The sequence below is a fragment of the Ochotona curzoniae genome, unplaced genomic scaffold, assembly GCF_017591425.1.
Source record: "Ochotona curzoniae isolate NIBS_2020 unplaced genomic scaffold, NIBS_Ocur_1.0 scaffold_3223, whole genome shotgun sequence".
Taxonomy (NCBI): domain Eukaryota; kingdom Metazoa; phylum Chordata; class Mammalia; order Lagomorpha; family Ochotonidae; genus Ochotona; species Ochotona curzoniae.
In genome coordinates this window covers 6919436-6944275 of record NW_024467108.1, presented here as the reverse complement: position 1 = coordinate 6944275, position 24840 = coordinate 6919436, and the positions used below count along the sequence as shown (strand labels likewise).

The following is a 24840-nucleotide window of genomic DNA, read 5'->3' as shown; positions in this document are numbered from 1 at the left end:
TCAGCTCTGACTGTTGTGGCCACTTGGGGAATGAACCAGTGGCTGGAAGATCTTTCACCCCTTCTTTGTGTGTCTACCTTTGTGCTTCCAATAAAAATAAATAAATCTTTAAAAAGAGAATCATAGCCTATTGTTTGGAGTTTTGCTTACCTTTCATAGCCTCTTGTTTGTCCTACTTTGAGGAAGTTTTTGTAAAATCCAGTTTAGCATTTTGTTAGGCAAATGTAAGTTGATTGCTTGGGTAAGTTGCTTGGGAATCATACTTGTACTATAAAATTGTTTATATTATCTTTTCTTTCCTAGCTTTGAATGATTAGTTTCTTTGCTATGTGTTTATATATGAGCAACAAACATGTTTTATTGTTCATTTGAAGATCTGTTGTTATTTGGATTATGAGAGGTTAATGTTTGTGAAAAAATTTGTTTTCTCTAAAGGTGAAAACCATTTCTTGACCAGTCTTTTTTGAGTGTGTGGTTTGTGCTAAGCCCTGTCCCAGGTGCTGAAAATAATAATCCTGTTTCATGTGAGCTTCATGTAATCAGTCACATATTTTTTGTGCAGAATGTTGTATGAATGCAAGTTAGATTTGCTTTGGGACACTCAACAAAGGTACTAATTTCTGGTCCAGAGGGGGAAAACTTTCCTGAGGGATCCACAACCAAACTGAATGCTGATGGAAGATGATTTGGGTTGAGGATAGAGAAATGTGCATGCTAAAAGAGCTGGATGCTAGAAATAGCATTGCATGTGTGGAAACTCTAAAATATCCAGTATAGTACTTCTGAACTGCTACTGAAAAAAGTAACCCTTTGTTATTTGCTTGAACATAACCTTAACCAGTGCAATGAGTCCATAGTATATCAATATGTATTTTTTAAAATCAGAACTTTTTTTTTAAATGAGTACCTTTTAATTTCTGAGTTAATTTAGTTTTATTTTACTTGAAAGGTAGAATTAGAGAAGTAGGAATGGAAGCAGAGGGTGGAGGGAGAGAAAGATGTAGATTTCATATATGCTGGTTTATTTCCCATATGAGTGCAGTAACAAGGACTGGGTTGGCTGAAGCCAGGATACTTGAACTGTATTCAGATATCCCACGTTTGTGGCAGAAGTCTATGTACTTGGGCCGTCTTTGGTACTTTTCTTGGGCATATTAACAGGGAGCTGGATCAGAGTTTGGAGTGGATGCTGACATTGTTGGTGGCAGTTTAATTTGCTGTGCCACACCACTAGCCCCAACCTGCCTGGTTAGGTCAGACCTAGGACTCCATTGAACTTATCTAGTAACAGTTGGATTGTAGGGGTTAGGAGTAAATGAAATAAATGAAGAAATGGAGATTGTACAGAGAATTTTTCCAGAAGGGAAGAGGAGGAGCATATGCCGGTTAGCTGGAGATGACTAATGTGTTACTAGTGTGACAGCGTGAATTTTTTTTTAATCTTTAGGGCTTCTTGCTACAGTGAGGGCTTCTTGGTACGGTGAGTTTAGCCTTTGCATACAACACCAGCATCCCATGTGTGTTTGACTCTCAGCTGCCCCATTTTATATCCAGCTCTCTTCTAGTGCATCAAATAAATAGATGGAAGATGGCCTAATTACTTGGGCTCCTGGCGCTAGATGGAGTTACAGGTTCCTGGCTTCTCCCTGGCTCAGCCCTGAGCCCTGGGCTCAACCCAGACAGTTGGATAGTGAACCAGAGGATGGAAGAGCTCTCTGTCTCTGTCTCTCCATTTCCTTAGAACACTGTGCCCTTCTAGTAAATAAATAAATAATGCTTTTAAAAATATTTATTTGAAAAGCAGAGAGTGAGAGAGAGAAATATGTTCCATCACTCCACTAATGCCTTCACAACTGGGGCTGGCCCAGTCCAGAGGAGAAGTCTGTGATCCTATGGGATTCTATTACATTCGATTCCTTGTCAGTGCCAGGGACTCAAGTATGTAAGCCAACATGTGCTGCCTCTGAGGGTGCATATTAGCAGGAAACTGGATTGAATGTAAAGCCAGTGCTGGAGCTGGTTCTAATCCTTGAATTTCAGAAACGGATTTTTTTTTCCTGAAAGATTTATTTTTATTAGAAAGTCATATTTACAGAGGAGAGACAGAGAGAAAGATTTTCCATAAACTGGTTCATTCCTCAAGTGGTCACAACAGTCAGAGCTGAGCTGATTTGGGTCTCCCATGTGGGTGCAGGGTCCCAAGCTTTGGGCCATCCTCAACTGCTTTCCCAGCCACAGCGGGGAGCTGAAAGGGAAGTGGAACAGACAGGATACGAACTGGGTCCCATATGGAATCCTGGTGCATGCAAGGCAAGGATTTTAACTACTAAGCATTGTGCTAGTCCTCCCCGCACACCCTACCCCTGCCTTTTTTTTTTTTCCAGAGAAAGTCTTCTACAAGTTTGATACTCTAGGAAGACGTGGGATGATAACGTATTGACACAACTCTAGTTTTGATGAAACTCTTAACGCAGTTAAGAGGTCAGATTTCTTGAATCTTTAGGTCTGTAAACTCTATGTACACACATGCAGAAATGTTTTTTACATTTTCTATGGAAATGTTCATATTTTGGGCCCGGCGCGGTGGCGCAAATGGTTAAGGTCCTCGCCCGGGATCCCATATGGGTGCTGGTTCTATCTCAGCAGCCCCGCTTCCCTTCCAGCTCCCTGCCTGTGGCCCGGGAAAGCAATCAAGGACGATCCAAAGCTTTGGGACCCTGCACCCGCGTGGGAGACCTGGAAGAGGCTTTTGGCTTCGGATCGGCATAGCATGGGCCGTTGCGCTCACTTGGGGAGTGAATCATGGGATGGAAGATCTTCCTCTCTGTCTCTCCTCTCTGTATATCCGCCTTTCCAATAAAAAAATAGTGAAAATAAATCTTTTAAAAAAAATGTTCATATTTTTTCAAAACTAAGAGATTCACTACTACTGGTTTCCTCATGAAACAGATTTTCACACAGAAATTTGAGGTCACGTGCTTTATTATGCCAGTAAGGGAAGTGAGGTGTAAAATGGGCAGGGAGAAAAAGTCAACATAGGATGTGTTAAATCAAGTAAGATACCTATACAGGCAACAGGGACTTGGTTCTCCTGTTACATTTTGGGGATTCAGTGTTCATCATAGCTCAGATAAAGTCCATCTGTGGCATGAAGGAGCTTCTATTGGTTCCTGGTTGAGGGGTCCGCCCTGAGAGGACAGCTTGTCTGGCCTGGGGGACAGGCATGGGCGGGCCAGTCTACTGAGAATCTAGATGCTACCTAATAAAGATGAGTTGATGCCAGTATTTTCTACAGAGGAAAACATGAAGTGTGATTTCATTTCTTGGTTAGCTGAAAATACTTTAAATGTTGGACCAGAAATTCTGTGTCATAAGCAAGTATTAGCTTAAGTGGTAATAATGGTATAGTAATGTAAAAATAATTTTTTGGTTGTATTTTTAAAGATGTATTTATTTGAAAGACGGAAAGATCAGTCTGTCCTCTAGTTTACTCAAATGACTGCAACAGCCCGATTTGGGCCAGGCTGAAGCCAGGAGACCAGGAGCTCCACTCTGATCTCTTACTTGGGTGGCAGGGGCCCACTTACTTGGACCATTTGCATTGTCTTTCAGAGTACATTAGCAGGAAACTGGATTGGAAGCTTGGAATAACCAGGAATCGACTGGAATTCTGATATGGAAGTTTACGTAGCTTTGCCACAGCATCAGCCAATATTGTTATTTTTATTTATTGGAAAGGCAATATAGAGAGGAGGAGAAACAGAGGAAAATTTTCCGTCTGATGGTTCACTCCCGAAGTGGCCTCAACGGCTGGAGCTGAACCAGTCTGAAGCCAGGAGCCAGGAGCCAGGGGCCAGGGGCTTGTCTGGAACTCCCACACGGGTCCAGGGTCCCAAGTCTTTAGGCCGTTCTCAACTGCCTTCCCAGGCCACAAGCAGGGAGCTGGATGGGAAGTAGGGCTGCCAGTATATGACACGGCGCCCATGTGGGATCCTGGTATGTTCAAGGTGAGCACTTTAACCACTATGCTATCGTGCCAGGCCCATCTGCCATTTACTTTAATATATCTATTTACACAAATACCTCTTTTGGAGTTTCTTTAGCATTTTCATAACAAGTTTTTTTTGTTTTGTTTTTTGTTTTTTCCAAGTATTTAATGTCCTCATTTTTGCCGAGTTGTTTTTCTGTCTGTATTTCATGAAGTTCGGGGTGTAATGATTGGTTTAATAATGAGTACAAGATTGCCAGAAACACATCTTTTGTTAGATTTTCTAATGTGTTTTACATGGGCAGAATCTTCCTTTAGAAGCTTTCAGGTGAAACTTGTTTTGTGCTACTTACATTTTGATGGTGTTTCATTTGATCATAGTTAAAATCTCCAGTTTTTTTATTTTAACAGGCTGTTTGCTTTTTGATCATTTTTAGTAGTCTGTTTAACCAGCCCCCAAATCGGGTGGCAGAATTTTGCTTTAAATAAGACGTGATCACCATCTGGTGGTGAATAATAGTAGCTTCAGTTTGGATATTGTGTTATGGTCTAAAAGTGCTTATATAAATAACTAGAAATTACAGTAAGTCCATTTTTTCTGACTTTGGACGAGATTTCAACCAACTATAAGATGGTATATTTATGTTATCTACTTCTTGTTTCATGAGTGTTTGAAAGAAACTCAAATTATTTTGAAATCAATTATGAGAATTCTTCACAAAGAAAGTGTTTTTGTATAAATTTATAGTTTTACACACTTTACAGTTCATTTCATAGCACCTAAGATTATAATAATGAATGATAAAGATGTTTTAATATTCTATTCAGGTTTGTAAATGCTGTGGAACATAATGTGATGAGGCCAGAAGCCTGGCAATGTTTGGCAGTCTGTGGCTAGAAATTTTTCTATGAGTCTAGGCGTTTCTTTGTTACTTCTGTTTACTGATGTCTGAGGGAGTGTTCCCCCTCCTTACTAAAGTAGAGAGAGTGCAGTTTGGGGAAATGAGAGCAAATAAACTCTCTGAGGTTGGTAATGTCACCTGGTGGCTCACCTAGTCACTGAGGAACACGGAGCCATTTTTGCTGTTTTTCATCTCATCTTCTCATCACTTTCCAACATTATGCTTTTAATTCAGATAACTTCTCTTTCATTCTTATTGAAATTCTATCTGCAGGATTTACGTTTTTACTTTGATTCACTGTCTCTGTTCTGTTGCAGTCCTTTTAATTTTCTTTCCCTTTTCCCGTGAGTACCATGAATTTGGACTTGTGCTTGGTCCTAGGAATATAGTAATGAAATGACAGATGGAGCTGGCCGGTATCTTCGTGCTGCTTAAATCTAAGAAGAGGAGGTAGATGATAGTTACCTGGTTACGCTAGAAGGATCATAAACATTACATGTCTTTTACTTTTCTCTCTCTAATTCATTTTTGCTATATGTTTTCTTTATTTCCCTGCCAGACACTAATAGATTCCTAGCTGATGAGAACAGCTGTGAGTTTGATCTTAGCCAAGGGTCTCTTAAATTTCAGCATTTGGGAGACTTTGAAAACAGTTTTCTAGGCAGTATGCTGGCTTTTCCTGCTTTTGACATTAAAATTACAAGAGAATTTTTCTTACTATTCTGCTTAAAGTTATTAACAAAATTGATTCTTGACCTCATCTGGGTTGCAGTGGTATATAGCCATTTGAAAATTGGGGATTGTCTATGTGGTGTGTTCCATTCTGAGTGACACTGTTTACTTTTTAATTTGATAGTAATATTTCCCAATCCCTTTCATTGCCATACCTAAAAGAAAAATTTTTTTTTTTAGTTTCAAATTAATTTCTTTAGGAAGAAAAATGAAATACCAACACATAATATCTTATTTAGGTGAGGTTAAGCTTTTAAAAATAATAAACTACTACTATATGATGCTATTTAAACATGGAGGACAGTATTGTCCTGTTGACAGCAGGTGTCGTATTGGACTCTATGTTAATGTTTACAAATTTTCCAGAAAGCAGTTTGAAAGTGAAATTACTATTTCAAAAATATGTGTGATAAGAATTTATTAGAAAACAATGCCTCTGCCTCTCTTTTGATATTTATTTATTTTTATTGGGAAGGCTGACTTAGAGAAGGAGATACAGAAAGATCAATCTTGTATTTATTGGTTCACTCACCAAATGGCTACAGTTGCCGTGGATGAGCCAATATAAAGCTGGAAGCTTCTTTAGGGTCTCCCGCACCATTGCAGGGTCCCAAGACTTTGGGCTGTCCTCCACTGCTTTCCCGGGCCACAAACAGGGAGCTGGATGGGAAGTGGAAAGCAGGAGCACAAATTGGCGCCCATATGTGATGCCAGTGCTTGGAAGTGGAGGATCAGTTGGTTAAGCCATTGCACCAGCCCTAGTGCATTCTTTAAGAACTTGAGTTGTGAAGAGTTCCCTCCATTCCTCTAATTTTTTTTTTCCAGATTCAAATCTAAACATTTAGGTGGCTCAGAGGCTTAGTAATCCAGTAGCAGCTTGATCCTTCGTGCAGCCAAGTGCAAGCTTTTGGCCAACTCAGGATTGTCATCTCCATGTTTCCCTGTGCCTGGCTTGGCTTCCTCCCTTTCTTGGCTTCATTAATTACTCATCTTTATTGTGTCATTATAACTACAGGCATTCCTGATGGTTATAACCCTGTGTAAAGTATTTCCCTTTCAGTGGCAAAATGGTTAGCAATTGGTGCAGAGAGCTTGAGGAATATACTGTCTTTCAACTTCTTACTTGGTTTAAAATTACAGAAATGTTGTAAGAAAAACCCAGCTCCTCCTTAGAAACTATCATGTCACTCTTTGGCAATTTGTTTTGGACTCCCTCCCACCATGATTACTGAATTGGATGGAAGAAAATAGGCTTGTCTGATTACAGTTGAAGCATGTGGTACTGAAAGACATTGTCTCAAATTCCTTCATTAACACAACGTTTATTTTTATATTTTTTAATTTATTTTCTTTTGAATGTTGTTTACATAGTTGAGAGGGATGCTTGCCCGTGTAGGCCTATGATTAGGGTAGGGAGGGTTGTGGTGTGACAGAAGGTTGCAGTGTAGAGGAAGGTGGATGGGACAAACATTTCAATTGTTGTTGTTGTTTCCTTTTTTCTTCGTCTGTCTGCCGAGTAGGAGAGCAGGGGTCCTCTCCTTGCCATCAAACTACTTCCGCTCTCTGGGATGGGAAATGAGAGAAACCACTATGTGGGGAAGAGTGTTCCAAGGATGTTACTTTATTGTTTTTGGTAGTTCAGAGATGTTGCTTCATTGTACCAGGGTTGAGAAAATCACCAAGTCCCTCTCAGCGCATCCACTGACCCAGGCACTTGCTGCAAAAATTGGCCAGGAGAGTTGTCAAACCTGTTCTGCTTCCCATCCTCCGATGAGACAGTCTTCTGCTGACTGGGTGAACATCAGAACATGCTGTCCACGGCACAGGTGTGAGTGACTGAGGAGGCCAGTTCCCAATTCATGCACTGCAAGGTCAGACCACATAGATTGTGATCAGGTTTGTTTTGTTTTGTTTTTAGAAGAATCTGGAGTTGTGAGTTCTTTTTTTAAATTTTATTACAGATTTTTTTAAAAATTTTTATTGGAAAGTTAGATATACAGAGAGGAGGAGAGACAGAGAAGATCTTCCATCCGATGATTTCACTCCCCAAGAGGCTGAAGTAGCCAGAGCTGTGCCTATCTGAAGCCAGGAGCCTGTAGCCTCTTCCAGATCTTCCTTGCGGGTGCAGGGTCCCAAGACTTTGGGCCGTCCTCGGCTGCTTTCCCAGACCACAATCAGGATGCTGGATGGGAAGTGGGGCTGCTGGGATCAGCATTGGCACCAGTATGTGCAAGGTGAGGACTTTTAGCTGCTAGCCACTGCTCTGGACCCTGGCCAGGTTTTGAGTCCAGTGATTTAGTTGGAGATTCCCCCGAGTATCTCCTCCTCTCTGTATGACCTCAGATTTGACAGTTGTGTGTCAGCCAGTTCAGGGTCAAGTGTGTTCTGTCACCTGAACCAGTCAACATACATATCGGTGTATATAGCTGCCTGGTCATTTCTCTCTCCCTCCACAGGCCCAGTCTTTATGCACCCCCAGTGCTGTGGCCTGATTTGGGTAACACCCAATAGGCCCCACCAGACTTGCTGCCAGCCCTGATTTTTGTACTGGCATATACAATGACAGCTCAGTCTAGCCCCCATTCCAGCTTGCTCTCCTGTACACCCATGGGTGCTGCCCACTCTACCCCACCCCACCCCACCTGAGAGGACACCATTTAATGTAGTATATATAACAGATAAGCCTGAACTCACTGGGTCTTTCTCCATCTTATTCAGGGACCTTGACGCTATATAATGAATCTCCTGCCTTCTCTTTCATTAAGGGGGCATTCCTGTAGTGCCGAAGGTTTTGCAGGCTTCGCTTCCTTAATTCTGTTCTCTGTTCTGGATTGCTGGTTTATCACCACCTGCACCCAATCTGATATTTGTAGTACATTGATTACTTTCTTGTTTTTGTTTTTTTTTTTATTAGAAAGTTAGATATACGGAGAGGAGAAGAGACAGAGAGGAAGATCTTCCGTCCATTGATTTCACTCCTCAAGTGACCATAATGGCTGGAGCTGAGCTGATCTAAAGCCAGGAGCCTCTTCCTGGTCTCCAATGCAGGTGCAGGTCCCAAGGCTTTGGGCTGTCCTCAACTGCTTTCCCAGGCCACAAGCAGAGAGCTGGTTGGAAAGCAGGGCTGCCAGGATATGAACCAGTGCCCATATGGGATCCCAGCGTGTGAAAGGCTGGAAGGGCATTAGGTGCTAGGCTACTGGGTTGGGCCCTGTAATACATTGATTACTTTCTTTGTTGCTGATGAATTTTGCAGTTTTGTTTTGAAATTTACTTGAGCATGTTTGGCACATTGCTTTATCTACATGAGAAAGACAGTGTTATTCCAATTAAACCTGAAAATTGGAAGTAGATCAGCATATATACCCCTTGTTTCAACTATGTGTATCATAATTATTGTTGTAGGTTTTTCCTTGATGAAAATGAGCTGAGTTTAGCTCTCTATATTATTCTTACCTGGATTCTTTATTTAGTACATGTTCAGATGATGCTCAAAGTTACAGTTCATAGTCTCGAGCCGTTTCTTTGCTTTGCAGAGAGGTAGGATGATTAAGTAAACTCTTTGAAGATCAGGTACAAGATACATGCAGTGATTTCAGTGATCAAGAGGTCTGTGGGACCAATGTCGTTATTCTAAAATTGTGCTCCCCACCAAAGTTTCTAAAATCTGATCAGTAAGTGAAAACTTAATTGTAAGCTCATCTTTCAATTAATGTATCTGAAGTCGATGTTCTTTTATCAATGGCCTAGATAAAATAATCCGTTTTTCTAAATATGTTTGTGTATAAGCTAAGAAGAGATTTTAATTAAAAAATTTCGGGCCTGGCGACATGGCCTAGCAGCTAAAGTCCTCGTCTTGAATGCCTCGGGATCCCATATGGGTGCCGGTTCTAATCCCGGCAGCTCCACTTTTCATCCAGCTCCCTGCTTATGGCCTGGGAAAGCAGTCGAGGACGGCCCAAAGCTTTGGGACCCTGCACCCGTGTGGGATACCCGGAAGAGGCTCCTGGCTTCGGATCGGCATAGCATGGGCCGTTGCGCTCACTTGGGGAGTGAATCATCGGATGGAAGATCTTCCTCTCTGTCTCTCCTCCTCTCTGTATATCTGACATTCCAATAAATAAATAAATGTATAATAATAATAATAATTTCATTACAAACTAAGAAGAAATATGTTAGTCATTGTAAGCTGGCATACATTTTATTCACAAAGTAAATTGTTAAGTTGCTAGGCTAGACTAAAATTACAGGAGCAGCAGCATTTTTAAAACTTGATATTAGAAAGTTGCTTAGGAAAAGTCAAAATAGAAAACATCTTTTGTAAGCTTATTAGTAACTAGAGTCCTATGGTTCTCTGCCTTTTTTATTGTCTTTATTGTGTTGGTAGGCCTGTTATGAATGCACGGAGTCCCTGGCCATTCATTTCTGCTTCAGAATGTTCTAGATCTTTAAGGCCTGGGAAAGAACGGGGTCTGTGAAAGACTCTGTCAACTCTATCTTGTGAAAAAGTATAGATCTCAGTTCATTTGGGTCAAATGTCTGTATTTTTCAGAGTGATTTGAACTTTCATATTACATCAGCAGGGCAAAGTTACTAATATATCATTCAACATTGTAGAAATCAGACGGTTTACAAAATGTTTCATGTGATAAAGTGATTCTAGAACCTGTTATTGTTTTAGAAAAGGATTTAAAATGTGGATTTAAAAAAGGATACTTTATTGTCCGTGTCCAAAATCACAGTCATTTGCCATGTGTATCTGTTTAACTCAAATTGAAAATGAAGTTATAAGTTGGTTCTAAATTTTTTAGCAAGTGTTCAATAATTGGAGGTGCCTAAATGGCTATTCTACTGGAAAGTTTCAGTGATAAAAACCTTTGCAGCATTGTGGAATAGTATGATAAATGATGCTGTTATAGAGAGTACAAGTTATAACAGTTTTATTATTTATTAAACTCCATTGTACAGTTTATATTAAAGTATAATGCTGATTTTCTGTTGTCCATTTCCTGAAAAATTAAGAGCTACTGATAACCTTGAAGGTTGTCATTTTGTTATAGTTTGTTATATTTGAACACAAAATTAATTAGAACACTGAGTTATAAATTTTAATATTTAATGTTTAAATATGTGAGGTGTGCATTATCCAGTGCCATGCAGTACAGTAGATACTAGACACATATGGCTCTTGAGCACTTGAAATATAATCAGTATGAGTTGGAATGTACTATCAGGGTAAAATTCACAATGTACATTGGATATTTAGATTTAAAAATTTCAATTTTCAAATACTATATTGTATGTGAAATGAGAACATTTCATGTAATACTGTATGTAATGCTGTATGGTATTAAACTATATTAGATGTAATTGTAACTTTTTTGTATTTTTATGAATATGTCACTAGAACATTTAAAATTATATTGCACACCTAGTGACATACAAAGCCAAAATCAACAAATTTCTAAAGATCTGGTTTTTAAAAAATATTTATTTATTTTTATTACAAAGTCAGATATACAAAAAAAAGGAGAGATAGAGAGGAAGAACTTCTGGCCGATGATTCACTCCCCAATTGAACAAAATGGCTGGTGCTGTGCCAATCTGGAGCCAGGAGCCAGGAGCCAGGAGCCAGGGTCCCAAAGCCTTGGGCCATCCTCACCTGCTTTCCCAGGCCACAAGCAGGGAGCTGGATGGGAAATGGAGCTGTCGGCATTAGAACCGGCACCCATATGGGATCCTGGCGCGGTCAAGGCGAGAACTTTAACTGTTAGGTGAAGCTGCCGGGCCCAGATCTGTTTATTTTTATTTAAAAAGTAGATTGAGAGACAGAAGGAAAGGTAGAAAGGGAAGGTCTTTCATCTGCTGATTCACTGCCCAAATGACCACATGGCTGGAGCTGAGCTGATCTGGAGCCAGGAGCCTCTTCCCACTTGGATGCAGGGATCAAGGCTTTGGACCATTCTTTGCTCTTTCCCAGGCCATAGGTAGGGAGCTAAATAGGAAGCCGAGTGCCTATGTGGGATACCTGTGCTTGAATATGAAGGATTAGGCTGTAGGACCACCACATTTGTCTTCCTTTTTGTGAATTTGTAATGTGGAATCTAAAATATTTATTGCACATACATTTTTGTCCTATATTGACTTAAAAATAGCACCAGTGATATAAAAGTCTTTCTGGACATCTTATATCTGTATCAAATGGAGGACCTGGAACTAAATGAGTGATACAGAAAGTATGAAGGTGATGATCTAAAAATGAAGAGTTTGCCCCTATTGAACAGCTGTCACCGAGACTTTGGGTATTATATCGTCATAACATTCATTGAAAGATGCATATGATTCAAGTGAGTAGGAAGTGGTGAGCTGGAAGGCTTTCATGAAGCTCACTAGTGGACATGAATAGCCCAGATGCCTGTCAAGGATTTCAGTGTAGATCTGTGATAGGAGAATTGGAGAGTTAGATTGAGACTGAATATTGAGATTCTGGGGTCAAAGTGAGAAATAGGGTTGGAGCTTTAAAAATATGCAAGTGAGAAGTAACGTAACTAGTATTCTCTTGAAAAAATACTTGGTTAAAAATGCTATCCATAGCTACTTTCTGGAGTGAGAAAACAACAATACTGTCCTTTAGAACCTGGAGGAAAGAGTAGGTTTGAGAAGTGAGAAGGAAGAAATTGAAGGTGACCTTGGTTCCCAAAAATATGAAACAGAAACAAACCTTTATAGTTTTAAAACTCTTGAGAGGGGCCAGTGTGATAGCCTAGTAGCTAAAGTCCTCACCTTGCATGCACTGGAATCTTATATGGGTTATGCCTCATGTCCTGGCTGCCCCACTTTGCATCCACCCCCCCTGCTTATGGCCTGGGAAAGCAGTGAAGGACTGCCCAAAGCCTTGGGACTTTGCACCCGCATGAGAGACCCGAAAGAGGCTACAAACTGGTGGGTTTGGATGAACTCAGCTCTAGCCATTGGGGCCACTTGGAGAGTGATCTTTCTCTTTGTCTCTTCCCCTCTGCAGGTAATGCTTTCCAATAAAATAAACAAATCTTTAAAAAATTCTAATGAAGTGAATAGAACCTTTTATTGCAGATAGAACAATTGAGATTTGGTTCCTTCAAAGATCAGTTATTTTGTAAAGATTTGCTTATTTATTTGAAAGGTGGAAATAGATTGGAGAAAGGCCAAGAGATCTTCCATCCACTGGTGCACTTCTGACATAACTGCAGTAGTCTAGGCTAGGTCAGGCTGAAACCACCAGCAGCTTCTTCAGGGACTCCCACTTGGGTGGTAGGAGCCCAAGCCACTTGGTTCATCTTCAGCTCCTATCCCAGGAGCGGCAATAGGAAGCTGCATCAGATGTTGTGCAACAGCCAGCACATAGATTAGGGTGCCCCATTACAGGGTTCTTTTGTTGCAAATGGCAGCTTAGCTTGCTCTGCCAAAAATCTGGCTGGAAGATTGATTGATTAATTTTGTTCATATTGGAGGTGGTGGCAGAGTCACAGAGAGAGAAAACACTCTTGGATCTGCTAGTTCACTCTTCAAATTGCAGCAGTAGTCCTACTCAAGCCATGGATGGAAGAGAGCTGAACACTTTGGCCATCATCTGCTGCTTTCCTGTGTGCATCAGGGAGCTGGATCGGGGATAAAATAGCTGGGACTTGAACTGGTATTCATATGAGATGCCGGAGTCTTCAGGCAATGGCGTGGCCTGGCTTAGAGCACTGGCCAAGAGGATATGCTTTTCAAGGACTTGGCTGAATCCACATATAGAAGCACCAATTGAGCCCAGGTCTTTGTCCTACTGTGTTGTCATTGACCTCTACACATTACCTGAATTAGTTCTCAGGTGTTTTTCTGACTCTTGATTACATGACCAGTGGGTTTTCAGTAAGTTTTATTAGTTTTGTTTGGATGTTTTTCAGTTCTGCTCATTTCTGTCTGTACTACCTCTGCCATAGTTCAAGTTACTCCCCTCTTTGCAGATTATTGTTTCTCTAAATTTAACTCTGCCTTGCACCCCATTTCCTAAAAGAAAAAAATTAAGAGCTCCTTTTACTTGAAAATCTGTCTTCTTTCAATTCAGTCATTGAGATTTTTCTAAAACCCAGAGCATTCTCCTCCTTAAAATTATTTAACAAAATCTGTACTTCTGAATGTTGCCTTTAAGACTCTTTATGAACGGGCACTGTTCCTGTGTCAATGCCTTAGTTTTTATCATCATTTTTTGGGATTTTTTTGTTGTTTGTATTTCAACTGTTTGCATCTATTGTGTTTCTCTCTTCTCTGCATTTCTCCCTCAGCTCCATACTTCAGGTTTTAGCTTGACTGTTTATTTACTTGTGTCTCACTACATTCCTTCCCTTTTCCCTGTATGCCCTCCTACTCCACTAAGAAGACCACTCACAAAAATTAAGTAAGGATAGGAACTATTTCTTAATCGCAAACAATAGACCAAAGAAATTTATTGAGTGAATATTTTTATGTTTAAAAGTTGTTTCAGTTTATGGGACGTTTCAGTGGCGGGTTAAGTCTAAAAAACAAATGAAAAAAATTAGACTGTTACTTCCCAGCTTGAGCACTTGTTTGCTGTAAGATCAAATATATTAGAGAATTTTATAGATTGTCTCACTGTCTTGAATAGTCATATTGTATCATAGAGAAATCAGTAGACAGTTCCACAAGTTCCACTTAGCAAGAAAATATATTTTTTTAGCTTGGCATTTTCCCAGTGTATTTGATTAGGGAAATTTGATTTAAACAACACTTGTGATTATTTGTCACTGATTGTGTTTGGTAGTTGGAAGGTGCAAAATTTCACAGGTGTTTGTTTTTTATTTGTGGTCTATTATAATTCAGAAGCATAACCATATCATGTTCAAGGTGTATTTGGCAGAAGTATGTTTACAGTCTGAACAGAGAAGCTAAGGGAAGATATACCAGTCTTGAAGGCTTAAGGATTGAAGAAAGATTAATAATACTGTTTTGTAAACATTAGACTAAGAGAGTAGTGTGGTAATTATTTATTGGAAATTTAATTTTTTAAATTTAGAATAACTTGTTAATAATTAGAACTGCACAGAATATTAAGCCAGTACATTGGACTATAACTGTGTGTGTGTTGGTGTTTGGTGGAGATTCTCAAGCAGATATATAAGGGAATGCTATAAAGAAATTTAGCACATCAAAAAACAGTCAATTTATTTCTAATTCTTTCAACAAACAGATTGACAGTTTCAGTTGTAAAGTTAAATGCTTTTAATGATTTTATTTAAAAAGAGAATTCTTTTTTAAACATTTATCTATTTGTTTTTGAGAGGCAGAGAAAACGAGAGAGCTCCTGTCTGCTGGTTTATTACCCTAATGCCTGCAGTTTTCCCAGGTCTAGGCTGGGGCCAAAGCCAGGAGCCAGATACTTAGACCATAGGCGGCAGGAACCCAATTACTTGAGTCATTACCAGTACTTCTGAGTTGGCTGTCAGGAGCCAGATCCAGGATTCGAACCCAGGTGCTCTGGAGGTCCTAAGCACCAGATTAAATGCCTACTCCCCAGAGATTCTTTTGAGTCTGGTATTTGAGTCATAGAACATTTTAAGTTGAAGTTTCGAGTTTTACCTACACCTCTTAGATTCACATTTGCTCCTCTTAGTCCAATGTAGCCTTCCCCTGCTGTGGATATCCTGGGCTGTGGTAGTACATGTGCTATGATGGTATAGGATGGAACCTACATTGACATGTCATTATCACCCAACGTTCACAGTTAAGTTTCCCTTTTACTTCATGATAGTTTGGTGGAAAACGCAAATATTCTTGTTTCTCTTAAAATTGTTTCAGTCTTATGCTGTTTTAGATTAGGCTTTTATGATTCAAAGATCTAAAAGCTAAGATCAGTATCTAATTTAAAAATGTTTTTAGGAGTGGGGGAATTTTTTTTTAATTAAATGCTTTCTTTTGCTTGCTAACAGTGGTCTGTTTTTACTTTTTTCTCTGTAAAGTACCAAAGGAATTGGTGGAACTCCATTTGAAGTTGATGAGGAAGATTGGCAAATCCGTTACAGCAGACAGATGGGAAAAATATTTGATCAAGGTAACAATTTGTAAAATTAACATTAGTAAAATTGCTCTAGTATAAATTGATGTTATATTTCCATAATATGCCTAAGTTTTTCTTTCAAAAATTATTTACTTATCAATGTATTTATTTGCAAGGCTGAAAGAGACAGGCAAACAGCAATTGCCTCTGCACTGGTTCATTCCCAGTTACCTGCAACAGCTGGAACTGGACCGCATACCAGTTCTGGGAGCAAGAACTCGTGCAGGTTTCCTTTGTGGCTATCAGGGCTAAGCAGTTTGAGCCATCACATGCTTCATTTCAGAGTATACAGTTAGCCAGATACTGGAATCCAGAGCAGAGCTGGGATATGAACTCAAGCATAAGGAAATGGTACTTTAGCCACTCTGCCAAATGCTTGCCCCAGTATGCTTGCATTTTCTTTTTTTTAAGATTTATTTATTGGAAAGGCGGATATACAAAGAGGAAGAAAGACAGAGAGGATCATCTCTGTCCTATGGTTCACTCCCCAAGCAGCTGCAACTGCTGCAGCTGAGCCAATCTGAAGCCAGGAGCCAGAAGCTCTTCTGGATCTCCCACATGGGTGCAGGGTCCCAAGGCTTTGGGCCGTCCTTGACTGCTTTCCCAGGCCACAGTCAGGGAGCTGGATGGGAAGCGGGGCCGCTGGGATAAGAACCAGCGACTGGATGGGACCCCGGGCATGTGCAAGGGGAGGACTTTAACCACTACGCTATTACACAGGATCCTGCATTTTTTTTTTAATAGTCAAAGTTACACAGTGATGCCCAAATCCATACTTGGTTGCTATTAAGTAATTGTCTCGAGTCCTAAAGTTAGATTTCAGAAGTATTATGTCTCTTAATCTTCCATGTTCCTTAAAATTCATTCTGATAAGGTCAGGCGCAGATAAGTCCAGGGCAGTTGTATTATTTGCTTAAGATCATGCATGAATAGGCAGAGCCAGGAGTTGTTCCTAACTTCAGATGTAAATCTATTGGTTCATTCCTCAGATGACTGTGATGGTCAGGGATTGACCTGATTAAATACAGGGGTTTCGTCTGAGTCTCTTACATAGATTACAGATGTCCAAGCACATGGACCATCTTGTATTGCCTTCTCAGGCCATCAGCAGGCAGCTGGGTAGGAAGTGGAGCAATTAGAACAGGAATCAGAGCTAATATCAGATGCTGGCAGCAAGTGTGGTGGCTTAAACCCACTGTGCCACAAAAATGGTCCAACCTAGGTTATCCTAATAAGCTTTTATGATTGACCCCTTTGTCCCTGGCACAACAGCCCATTTGACTCATCCTAAAGCTGCCAGTGCCACCATCTCATATGGGCACTGATTTGTGTTCTGGCTGCTCCATTTCCCATCCAGCTTCCTGCTTGTGGCTTGGGATAAGATAGCAGAGGAGGATGGCCTAAAGCCTTAGAACCCTTGTACCTGTGTGTGAGACCCAGAAAAAACTTCTGGCTCCTGGCTTTGGATCGGCTCAGCTCTGAGAGTAGAGGTCATTTGGGGAATGATTTAGTGGATGGAAGATATCTTTCGTGTCTGTCCACTGTGTAAATCTGTCTTTCCAATAAAAATTAAAATAGTTAAAAAAAAAATTTCCCCTGTAAAGGCAATACCATTCAAGATAAATTGTCTAGAATTCCATCTGAGTGTTAAGCCTAAATTATTGTATTTTTCTACTTTACATGATGTCTTTAAGGTGCATTCTGAAAATTTTTAAAACATAAGGTTATGTTTTTAAATGTTTAAAACATAATTTTTCTTGTTTGCTTTTAAAAATATGCTTATATACATGTACTTTTTCTTGTGAGCAGATGATTATGGAATTCTGTTGAAAGAATAATCATTAGTGACCAAGAGTTGGTTAGGGAGCCTATATTGTGACGTACTGAGTTCAACTGCTGCCTTTGAAGCCAGCATCCTATCTAGGCACTGGTTCTTGTGTCAGCACTCTATTTCCTGTGGGGAGAAAAACCAGTGGAAGATGGCCCAGATGGTTGGCAGATGCTTTTGCTTCTTGCTTTGGTTTGGCCCTGCTCTTACAACCATCTGGGTAGTTAACTGATGGCGGGTCTTTATCTGTCCCACTCAGGTAAATTAAATAAATAAGAATTTCTTCTTTTTGTATTGTTATTATCATGACCTGTTATAGTTATCTCTGTTATGGTACACCACTCCAAATTAAGAGAAATCAAATAATTGTCATTTTAATTAGCTCGAAGATTTTTGGGGTCAGGAATTCTAAAAGGTACTTGTTCCCTCTTCTGTTGGTTGAAGAAGTTAAAACTGCTCAGATTCAAGGTGAAATACCAGAGGCACCCCACAATAGATGGTAGGAGTGTGTGACTTTAGGAAAATCCAGTATAAAACATGTTTTATTATTGTTTACCTAGGTTTAAAGCATTGTGAAGCGAGTTCCACATTACAAAAATTTGGGGCAATGAGATTCTCTAGAAGCCTAATTGTCTAGTGCTAAATTAAATCTTTGAAATATTTTTGCTTGAAGGAGAAGTAAGTCATTTTTTAAACTACCAGATATGCTTTTTCAAGTATCAGTGAAATCCCTATTTGTACAAAGTGATTACTAATGATTATTTCTTCAGGATTTATTTTATTGAGTTGAAAGGTTGAGTTACATAGAATGGCAGAAATAGAGAGTTTCCACCCCCAGGTTCACAACTTAAATAATCTCAACAGCTGGTGTTGGTCCAGGAGCTTCATGCAGGTCTCCACGTGGTATAGGAGCCCCACTGTTTTTCCCAACACATCAGCAGGAAGCTGGGTTGGACCTGGAGCTACTGGGATTATCATTGCCAGCAATGAAGAGTCAGCAGTTTGAAACTTAGGAAGAACTACTGGGGTCTCAAATCACTGGTTCTATAGTAACATTTAAAGGGACTTGAATGAATGTAGTATCTTGTAAATAAATTTTTTTATTACATACTTTAAAAATTTTTATTTGGTAATGTTTGATGATTGAAACTGCTATATCTTATATACTGACCCTAGCTGTATTGTAGGATCATGAATAATCACCTTTGCCCCCTCTGGTCTCAGTTCCTTTTTAAGACAGAGACTTGAGATAATTTTAGATGATCCTTCAGGTGTACAATTGTTGATTGAATTATACATTCAGTAATACGTTGAATGGAGATACATTCACATACTGTAAGTGCATTTGAAGTGTACAGTTCAGTAGTTTTTAGTATATTTGTGAATTGCAGCCATCACTTTCTGATCTAGAACTTGTTCATCATCCCCAAAATAAACTTCATACTCTTTCATAGTGTTCCACTTTGCAGGACCTTACAGTGACCACTGCTCTGTTTGCAGACTGGATTTAGCGATTCTTCTGTGACATTTAATGTATTCCATTCCATTCCATTTGGGGAGTTATCAAGTGGTAACGCTGGTTGTGAATCATAACTGTGGAATGTCTACTGCATGGTATAAGAAAGGATGAAATTCTACCATTTGTAAAAAATGGTCCTGACTAGAGACCAGTATACTCAATGAAATAAGCAAATCCTAAAAGGACAAATATCATGTTTTTCTCTGATATAAGACAACCGGCATGCAAAATACAAGATAAATAGATACATAGGTAAGCACGTATATTCATATATTCTCATAGATGAGATGTATAATGGGGACTAGCATACCAGGAAGTGAACATAGCATTGCAGTATGCATTTCTACTCCCAAATAAAAGGAGGACTCCCAATGAAATTGTTAAGTAAGACTTGATAATAGGATGCTGAACTTCCTACCATTGCCTATACCTACAAACCTACATTCAGTTGGCAGAATACTGGACTTGTGACTGATGCTGAAGGAATATACTATTGTAATAATATGGGGAAAAACTGTGATGGGCAGAGAATGAGGAGGTAGGCAGAAGAAGTGGGAGGAGGGGATCTTTTTACCTATAAGAAGAAAAAGTAGCTAGAATAATCTAACAAAAAAAGTGGAACATAGAATTGCAAATTACTAGTTTCTCCTGTAAATTGGTTGAATTTCTAAAGTAACTAAAGTATTTATTTTATTATTTTCTATTTTTATTTTTATTGCAAAGTCAGATAAACGGAGAGGAGGAGAGTCAGAGAGGAAGATCTTCCGTCAGATGTTTTACTTCCCAAGCAGCCTCATCAGCCAGTGCTGCACCAATCTGAAGCCAGGAGCCAGGAACTTCCTACAGGTCTCCCACGTGGGTGCAGGGTCCCAAGACTTTGGTCTGTCCTTGACTGCTTTCCCAGGCCACAAGTAGGGGGCTGGATGGGAAGTGGAGCTGCAGGGATTAGAACCAGTGCCCATATGGGATCCCAGCGTGTTCAGGGTGAGGACTTTAGCATCTAAGCCACACCGCAGGGCCCACTATTTATTTTATTTTGAGTGTTTTTAAAACTCCTTTGGATGGAAAAATGATACTATTTAGTTATGTCATTGCCGCATTTTTGTTGAGTGGTTGGCTATAAAATAAAAATGGTAGAAAAATTGTTGTATCTTTTTCCTCTTACTGTCTTGATCATCTTGATGATTTACATTCTGACATAATGCAAAATTGTATTCTACCAGAGTAGTTATGGTGATAACATCTGCTTCCATACTGTTCTTAGAGTTTACTGAAACTTACAGATGTTCATGTGAGCATTTTCTGACTACTGTTTTATTTACGAATACTGGCACAGAGCCAAACCTCTAATTTCATTGTACTTCCCAAGAATTCTCCATATGTGTTCTACTTGCCTTTTTACTTCTTCCTGCATTCTTGCTATCTAGTTCCTGCTCCCACTGTGCTATCAACAGCATTGAGATTCCTGCTGCCCACTTTGTCACGTACAATGTGCATTCTTCAGTTCTTGTTTACCCAGCTTTTCAAAGGAGTGTTTATTTTTGCGGGCCAGTGCAGTGGTGTAGCAAGCTGATTATCCACTTTTGGTTCTGGCATCCTTTATAGGTCAGAGGCCATCTGTGAGACCCCTTCCTTTGACCCCCAGTGTTATCAGTTCCCTTGCCTGCCTGCTCCCTTCCTGGCACAGTTGTGCAAGTGCAGAATGCTGCCCCAGGAGCAGACTACCAAGGCCGCTGTCTGCCTCACCTGCTTACTTTTTCACTGTGGGGCCTGATGTATATTTAAAATGGATTGATTTACTTATTTTGAATTTGAATTAAATGAGCTGTTATCTACCCTCCCCCCCTTTGTTTTTAACACTGTTGCTGGTTCAAGAGCTGACAAAGAATTTGAGGACAAGACACAGGTGTAAGTTAAAGCAAGAGTTACTTGTATGCAAAGTCAAAATACACGCTGAAGACGGAGTGTAGGCAGACGCAAGAGTGGATTATACTTAACAAAGTTTGAGGCCATCCCTATTTTATGATCTGTAGGCATGGGAGGTGTTGTGTAAAGTAGAACTTAATTGAGTATTCATAGGTCAGAGTTGAAACACATCTAATTACCTTGCCCAGTTTTGGAAATCTTAGAAGTATTATGGCAGCTGGCAAATGATAGGAGTAGGAGTGGCAGCTGAGGTAATTTTATTATGAGGATATTGCAACTGGCTAAAGATGATCCCAAGGACACTGTCAGCAGCCGTGTTAGGTATGTTTCGCTAGCTTCAGTTAATTGCTTCGTGGAAGCTGGGATTTTCTTTTTAGTTTGAATAGTGCTGGTGGTGCCACAAGGAGGGATTGGCAACCCTAGTTCCTTTTTGCTTGGTACTTCCTTGCCTGCATCAAATTATTATGTTTATATGTTATACACTGTCTATAGTGAACCTGGTGTGTGTGTGTGTATGAAAAATACAAATTTTATATGATATTTATGTTGCTGTTTAAATCTCATCAGTAAAACTTGGGTGGGCCTGGCATAATTGCCTAGTAGTTGGAGTCCTCCCTTTGCATGTGCAGGGATCCCCTTGTGGATGCCAGTTTGTGTCATGACTGCTCCATTTCCCTTCCAGTTCCCTGCTTGTCATCTGGGAACAGTAGAGGATGGCCCGAAGTTTTGAGATCCAGGACTTGTGTGGGAGACTGGGAAGAAGTTCCTGGTTCCTGGCTCTGATCAGCTCAGTCTGGCCGTTGCGGCCATTTGGGAAGTGAATGGAAGATCTCTCTGTCTCTTCTTCTCTCTGTCAATCTGACTTTGCAATAACAAAATAGATTTTAAAACAAACAAAAAACTTGGGAAAAATGTTTTCTCTAGTTACATTAGCACTGTACACTATCCTTAACCAGATTTAGCCAGCTGCTCTGCACTGTGGAAAATATTTAATCTCTGGCCCTTTATAGAAAGTTTGTTGATTTCTAGTGTATGCCGATGCCATGCCTACAGAGTGCTTGGCACACCTGTGTTTTAATACTTACTTCTTGAATGAATGAATAGTGGTTAGTAAGTAACTTTGCCAAAGCCATTTAGCCATGTTACCAATCCACTTGTTTTGATTGTAGATTGGGGTGAAGGGAGGGAAAGGAAGTTTTCTTTATAAGAAAGCCCTGAATTATTTGTAGTTAAGCATTATAGCTATTCACACTAGATTTAGCTATTCATACTAGATTAAATATTACTGTCTCCTTAAGGTTTGTTCCTAGGAAGGTATTCCTTCATGTACTTAGGTTTAACTTTTACAGAATCCATATTTTGGGGCCAGCATTGTGATGCTGCCCCCTTGCAGTGCTAGCTTCTCATATCTGCACTGATTCAGGTGCCAAGCATTCCACTTTTGACCTTGCCACTTGCTAATGTGCCATGTAAAGCAATGGAAGATGGCCCAAGTACATGGGATTCTACCACCCATGTAGTCGACCTGGATGAAGTTCTAGATTCCTGGCTTTGACCTGGCTGAGCCATAACCATTGATGCCATTTGGCAAGAAGATTCCTTCTTTCTGTAGCTCTGCATTTCAAATAAATAAATACATCTTTTGGAAAAATCAAAGTGAAAAGAAAACATCTTGTATTTATAAGTGAATGTTCACTGTGGCAGGCTTGGTGTTAAATTATCTCAACTTTTGAAAACTGGTTTTTCTCATTCTATGGAAAAAAAAATTGATTTTGAGAAATGAAATGACTTGTCTGGTGCTAATATTGCTAAAATTAATAGAGCCAGCATTCCAGCCTAGAGCTTTGTGAAGCAAAAATTCTGAAATACCCTTGTTGAAGTGCTTCTGGCATTTATCTTTCTTTTCTAAGTTTTTTGAATGGTTGTTTTCATCTCCTGTGAATTAATATTATAAATTACACAGTTTCCATTTTCTTTCTCATGGCTGCCATCACCTTCTGTTATATTTGTTCTCAGTTCTCTTCAGTTGTATTTTGCTGATGAAGTTTCTGCTTTCCAGCTTGAATAGCTCTTGTTCTTGTATCTTTCTCTTTGTGATAGCATTATATATGTTGCTACCAATAGCTGTTTCGTTTCCTTTTAAAGTCAGTGGATTCTAAATAATCCTCAGCCAATATATGGCATCTTCTAGTTCTTGTGCCTTTGCACATAGCAGGCATTGCATAAGACATCTAAGTGTGTGCTGCTAATCCTAGCCTTAGCTCACTACACTCATTAATCAGTCAGTGTTAGCACCTTTTTGCCATCTCTTGTTGGTGTCTCCCTAGGATAGCTGAACTAAGGTGACCTAGCAGTATGTATTTAAAGTATCCAGACATAATGACAGAGAGAAGGCCTAGGATAATGTGGTAAGCAGGCTACTGTGATAATACAGGTGAGCACCAAGAGAGGTTGGCTGTAACAATGGAAAGGAGTGGGTGCATGTAAGAACTATTTCAAAGCTACAGTCAGCAACTCTTACTATTAATTAATTGATAGAGCTGTATCTAGTAACTACTAAAACAATGGTTTTCATTGTGTTAAGGTTACTAACATGTTATTGACTATCATCTCCAGTGGAACAAAATCCAAAAATCTCTGCTGGATTTATTCCACTAAAAATAGACAAACTTGGTGACTCAGAATTCAACCTAGTGGTTCTGCTAGGATCTGTTAGCCCCTTGCTTAGGTGGATATGGCTTGATTTTACCATGCTTCACATTCCTTTTACTTGACAAGTCACGAAGAAACTTACTGGCCAGTGGTTTCATGCTTCCATGAAACACTTCTGTTTCCTTTAGTTGTTAATTATTTTGATTGTTTCTTTTTTTTTTTTTTTTTTAAAGACATAGGTATACCATAGGCGGCATGTTCCTTTTTAAAAATTTATTTATTTTTATTTGGAAATTCAGATTTACAGCAAGAAGGAGTGGCTGAGAGGAAGATCTTCTGTCTGCTGGTTTACTCCACAAGTGGCTTCAAGTTTGGAACTGAGTCGATCTGAAGCCTGGGGCTAGGAGTTTTTTCCGAGTCTTCCATGTGGATGCAGGGTCCCAAGATTTTGGGCCGTCCTCAACTGTTTTCCCTGGCCACAATCAGGGAGCTGGATGGGAAGTGGAGCAGCTAGGACACAAACCAGTGCCCATATGGGATCCTGGTCCTTGCGAGGTGAGGATTGAGCCACTAAGCTAGTGCACTGGGCCCTTAGAATTTATTGATTAAGATACCAACATTCTGTATCACAGTGTAGTTCTGACCCTGTTTTCTGTGATTCTTGCTTTCTGCCTGTATAGACTGTTGTGGACAACAGAAATAGCTCACATAATGGGATTCCTGCCATCCATGTAGAAGATCTGGATTGTGTTCCAAAGTCCTGGCTTCAGCCCTGGTTGAACACTGGTACTAGGAATACTTTTGGGACTGAATCAGGAAATGGAAGCTCTCCACTTTCTATCTTTCTCCTTCTGCCCATCACATTTTAAAAAATACAGCATAGTATTGTATTGATGAAAAGAAACAGAAATCTGTATAGGCATAAACTCATGAACTTTTGATGACCCTTTATATGCACGGATACCTCACATTGGTAAGTACAGTTCCTGTGTATTTTTGAAGAATGTGATATAAATCTAATTTAAAAAGATTTCTCGGCCTGGTGCCATGACCTAGCTGCTATAGTCCTTGCCTTGAACCACACCAGGATCCCATATGGGCGCCTGTTCTAATCCTGGCAGCCCTGCTTTCCATCCAGCTCCCTGCTTGTGGCCTGGGAAAGCAGTTGAGGATGGCCCAAAGCCTTGGGGCCCTGCA

The 24840-nt window shown here is 39.9% G+C and overlaps 1 protein-coding gene across 4 annotated transcripts in view; it reads left to right on the top strand.

Moving 5' to 3' along the window:
* Nucleotides 1–24840, top strand: part of RSF1 (remodeling and spacing factor 1) — a 123531-nt gene that overhangs the window by 15159 nt on the left and 83532 nt on the right. For 2 of the 4 annotated variants that reach the window (XM_040964222.1, XM_040964219.1), the window contains exon 2: nt 15621–15712. In XM_040964222.1, coding sequence (XP_040820156.1) covers nt 15621–15712 — 92 coding nt within the window. Of the gene's footprint in view, nt 1–8797; nt 9297–15620; nt 15713–24174; nt 24199–24323; nt 24617–24840 lie in introns of those variants that run through there. The other 2 variants (XM_040964220.1, XM_040964221.1) reach the window with 2 other exon arrangements.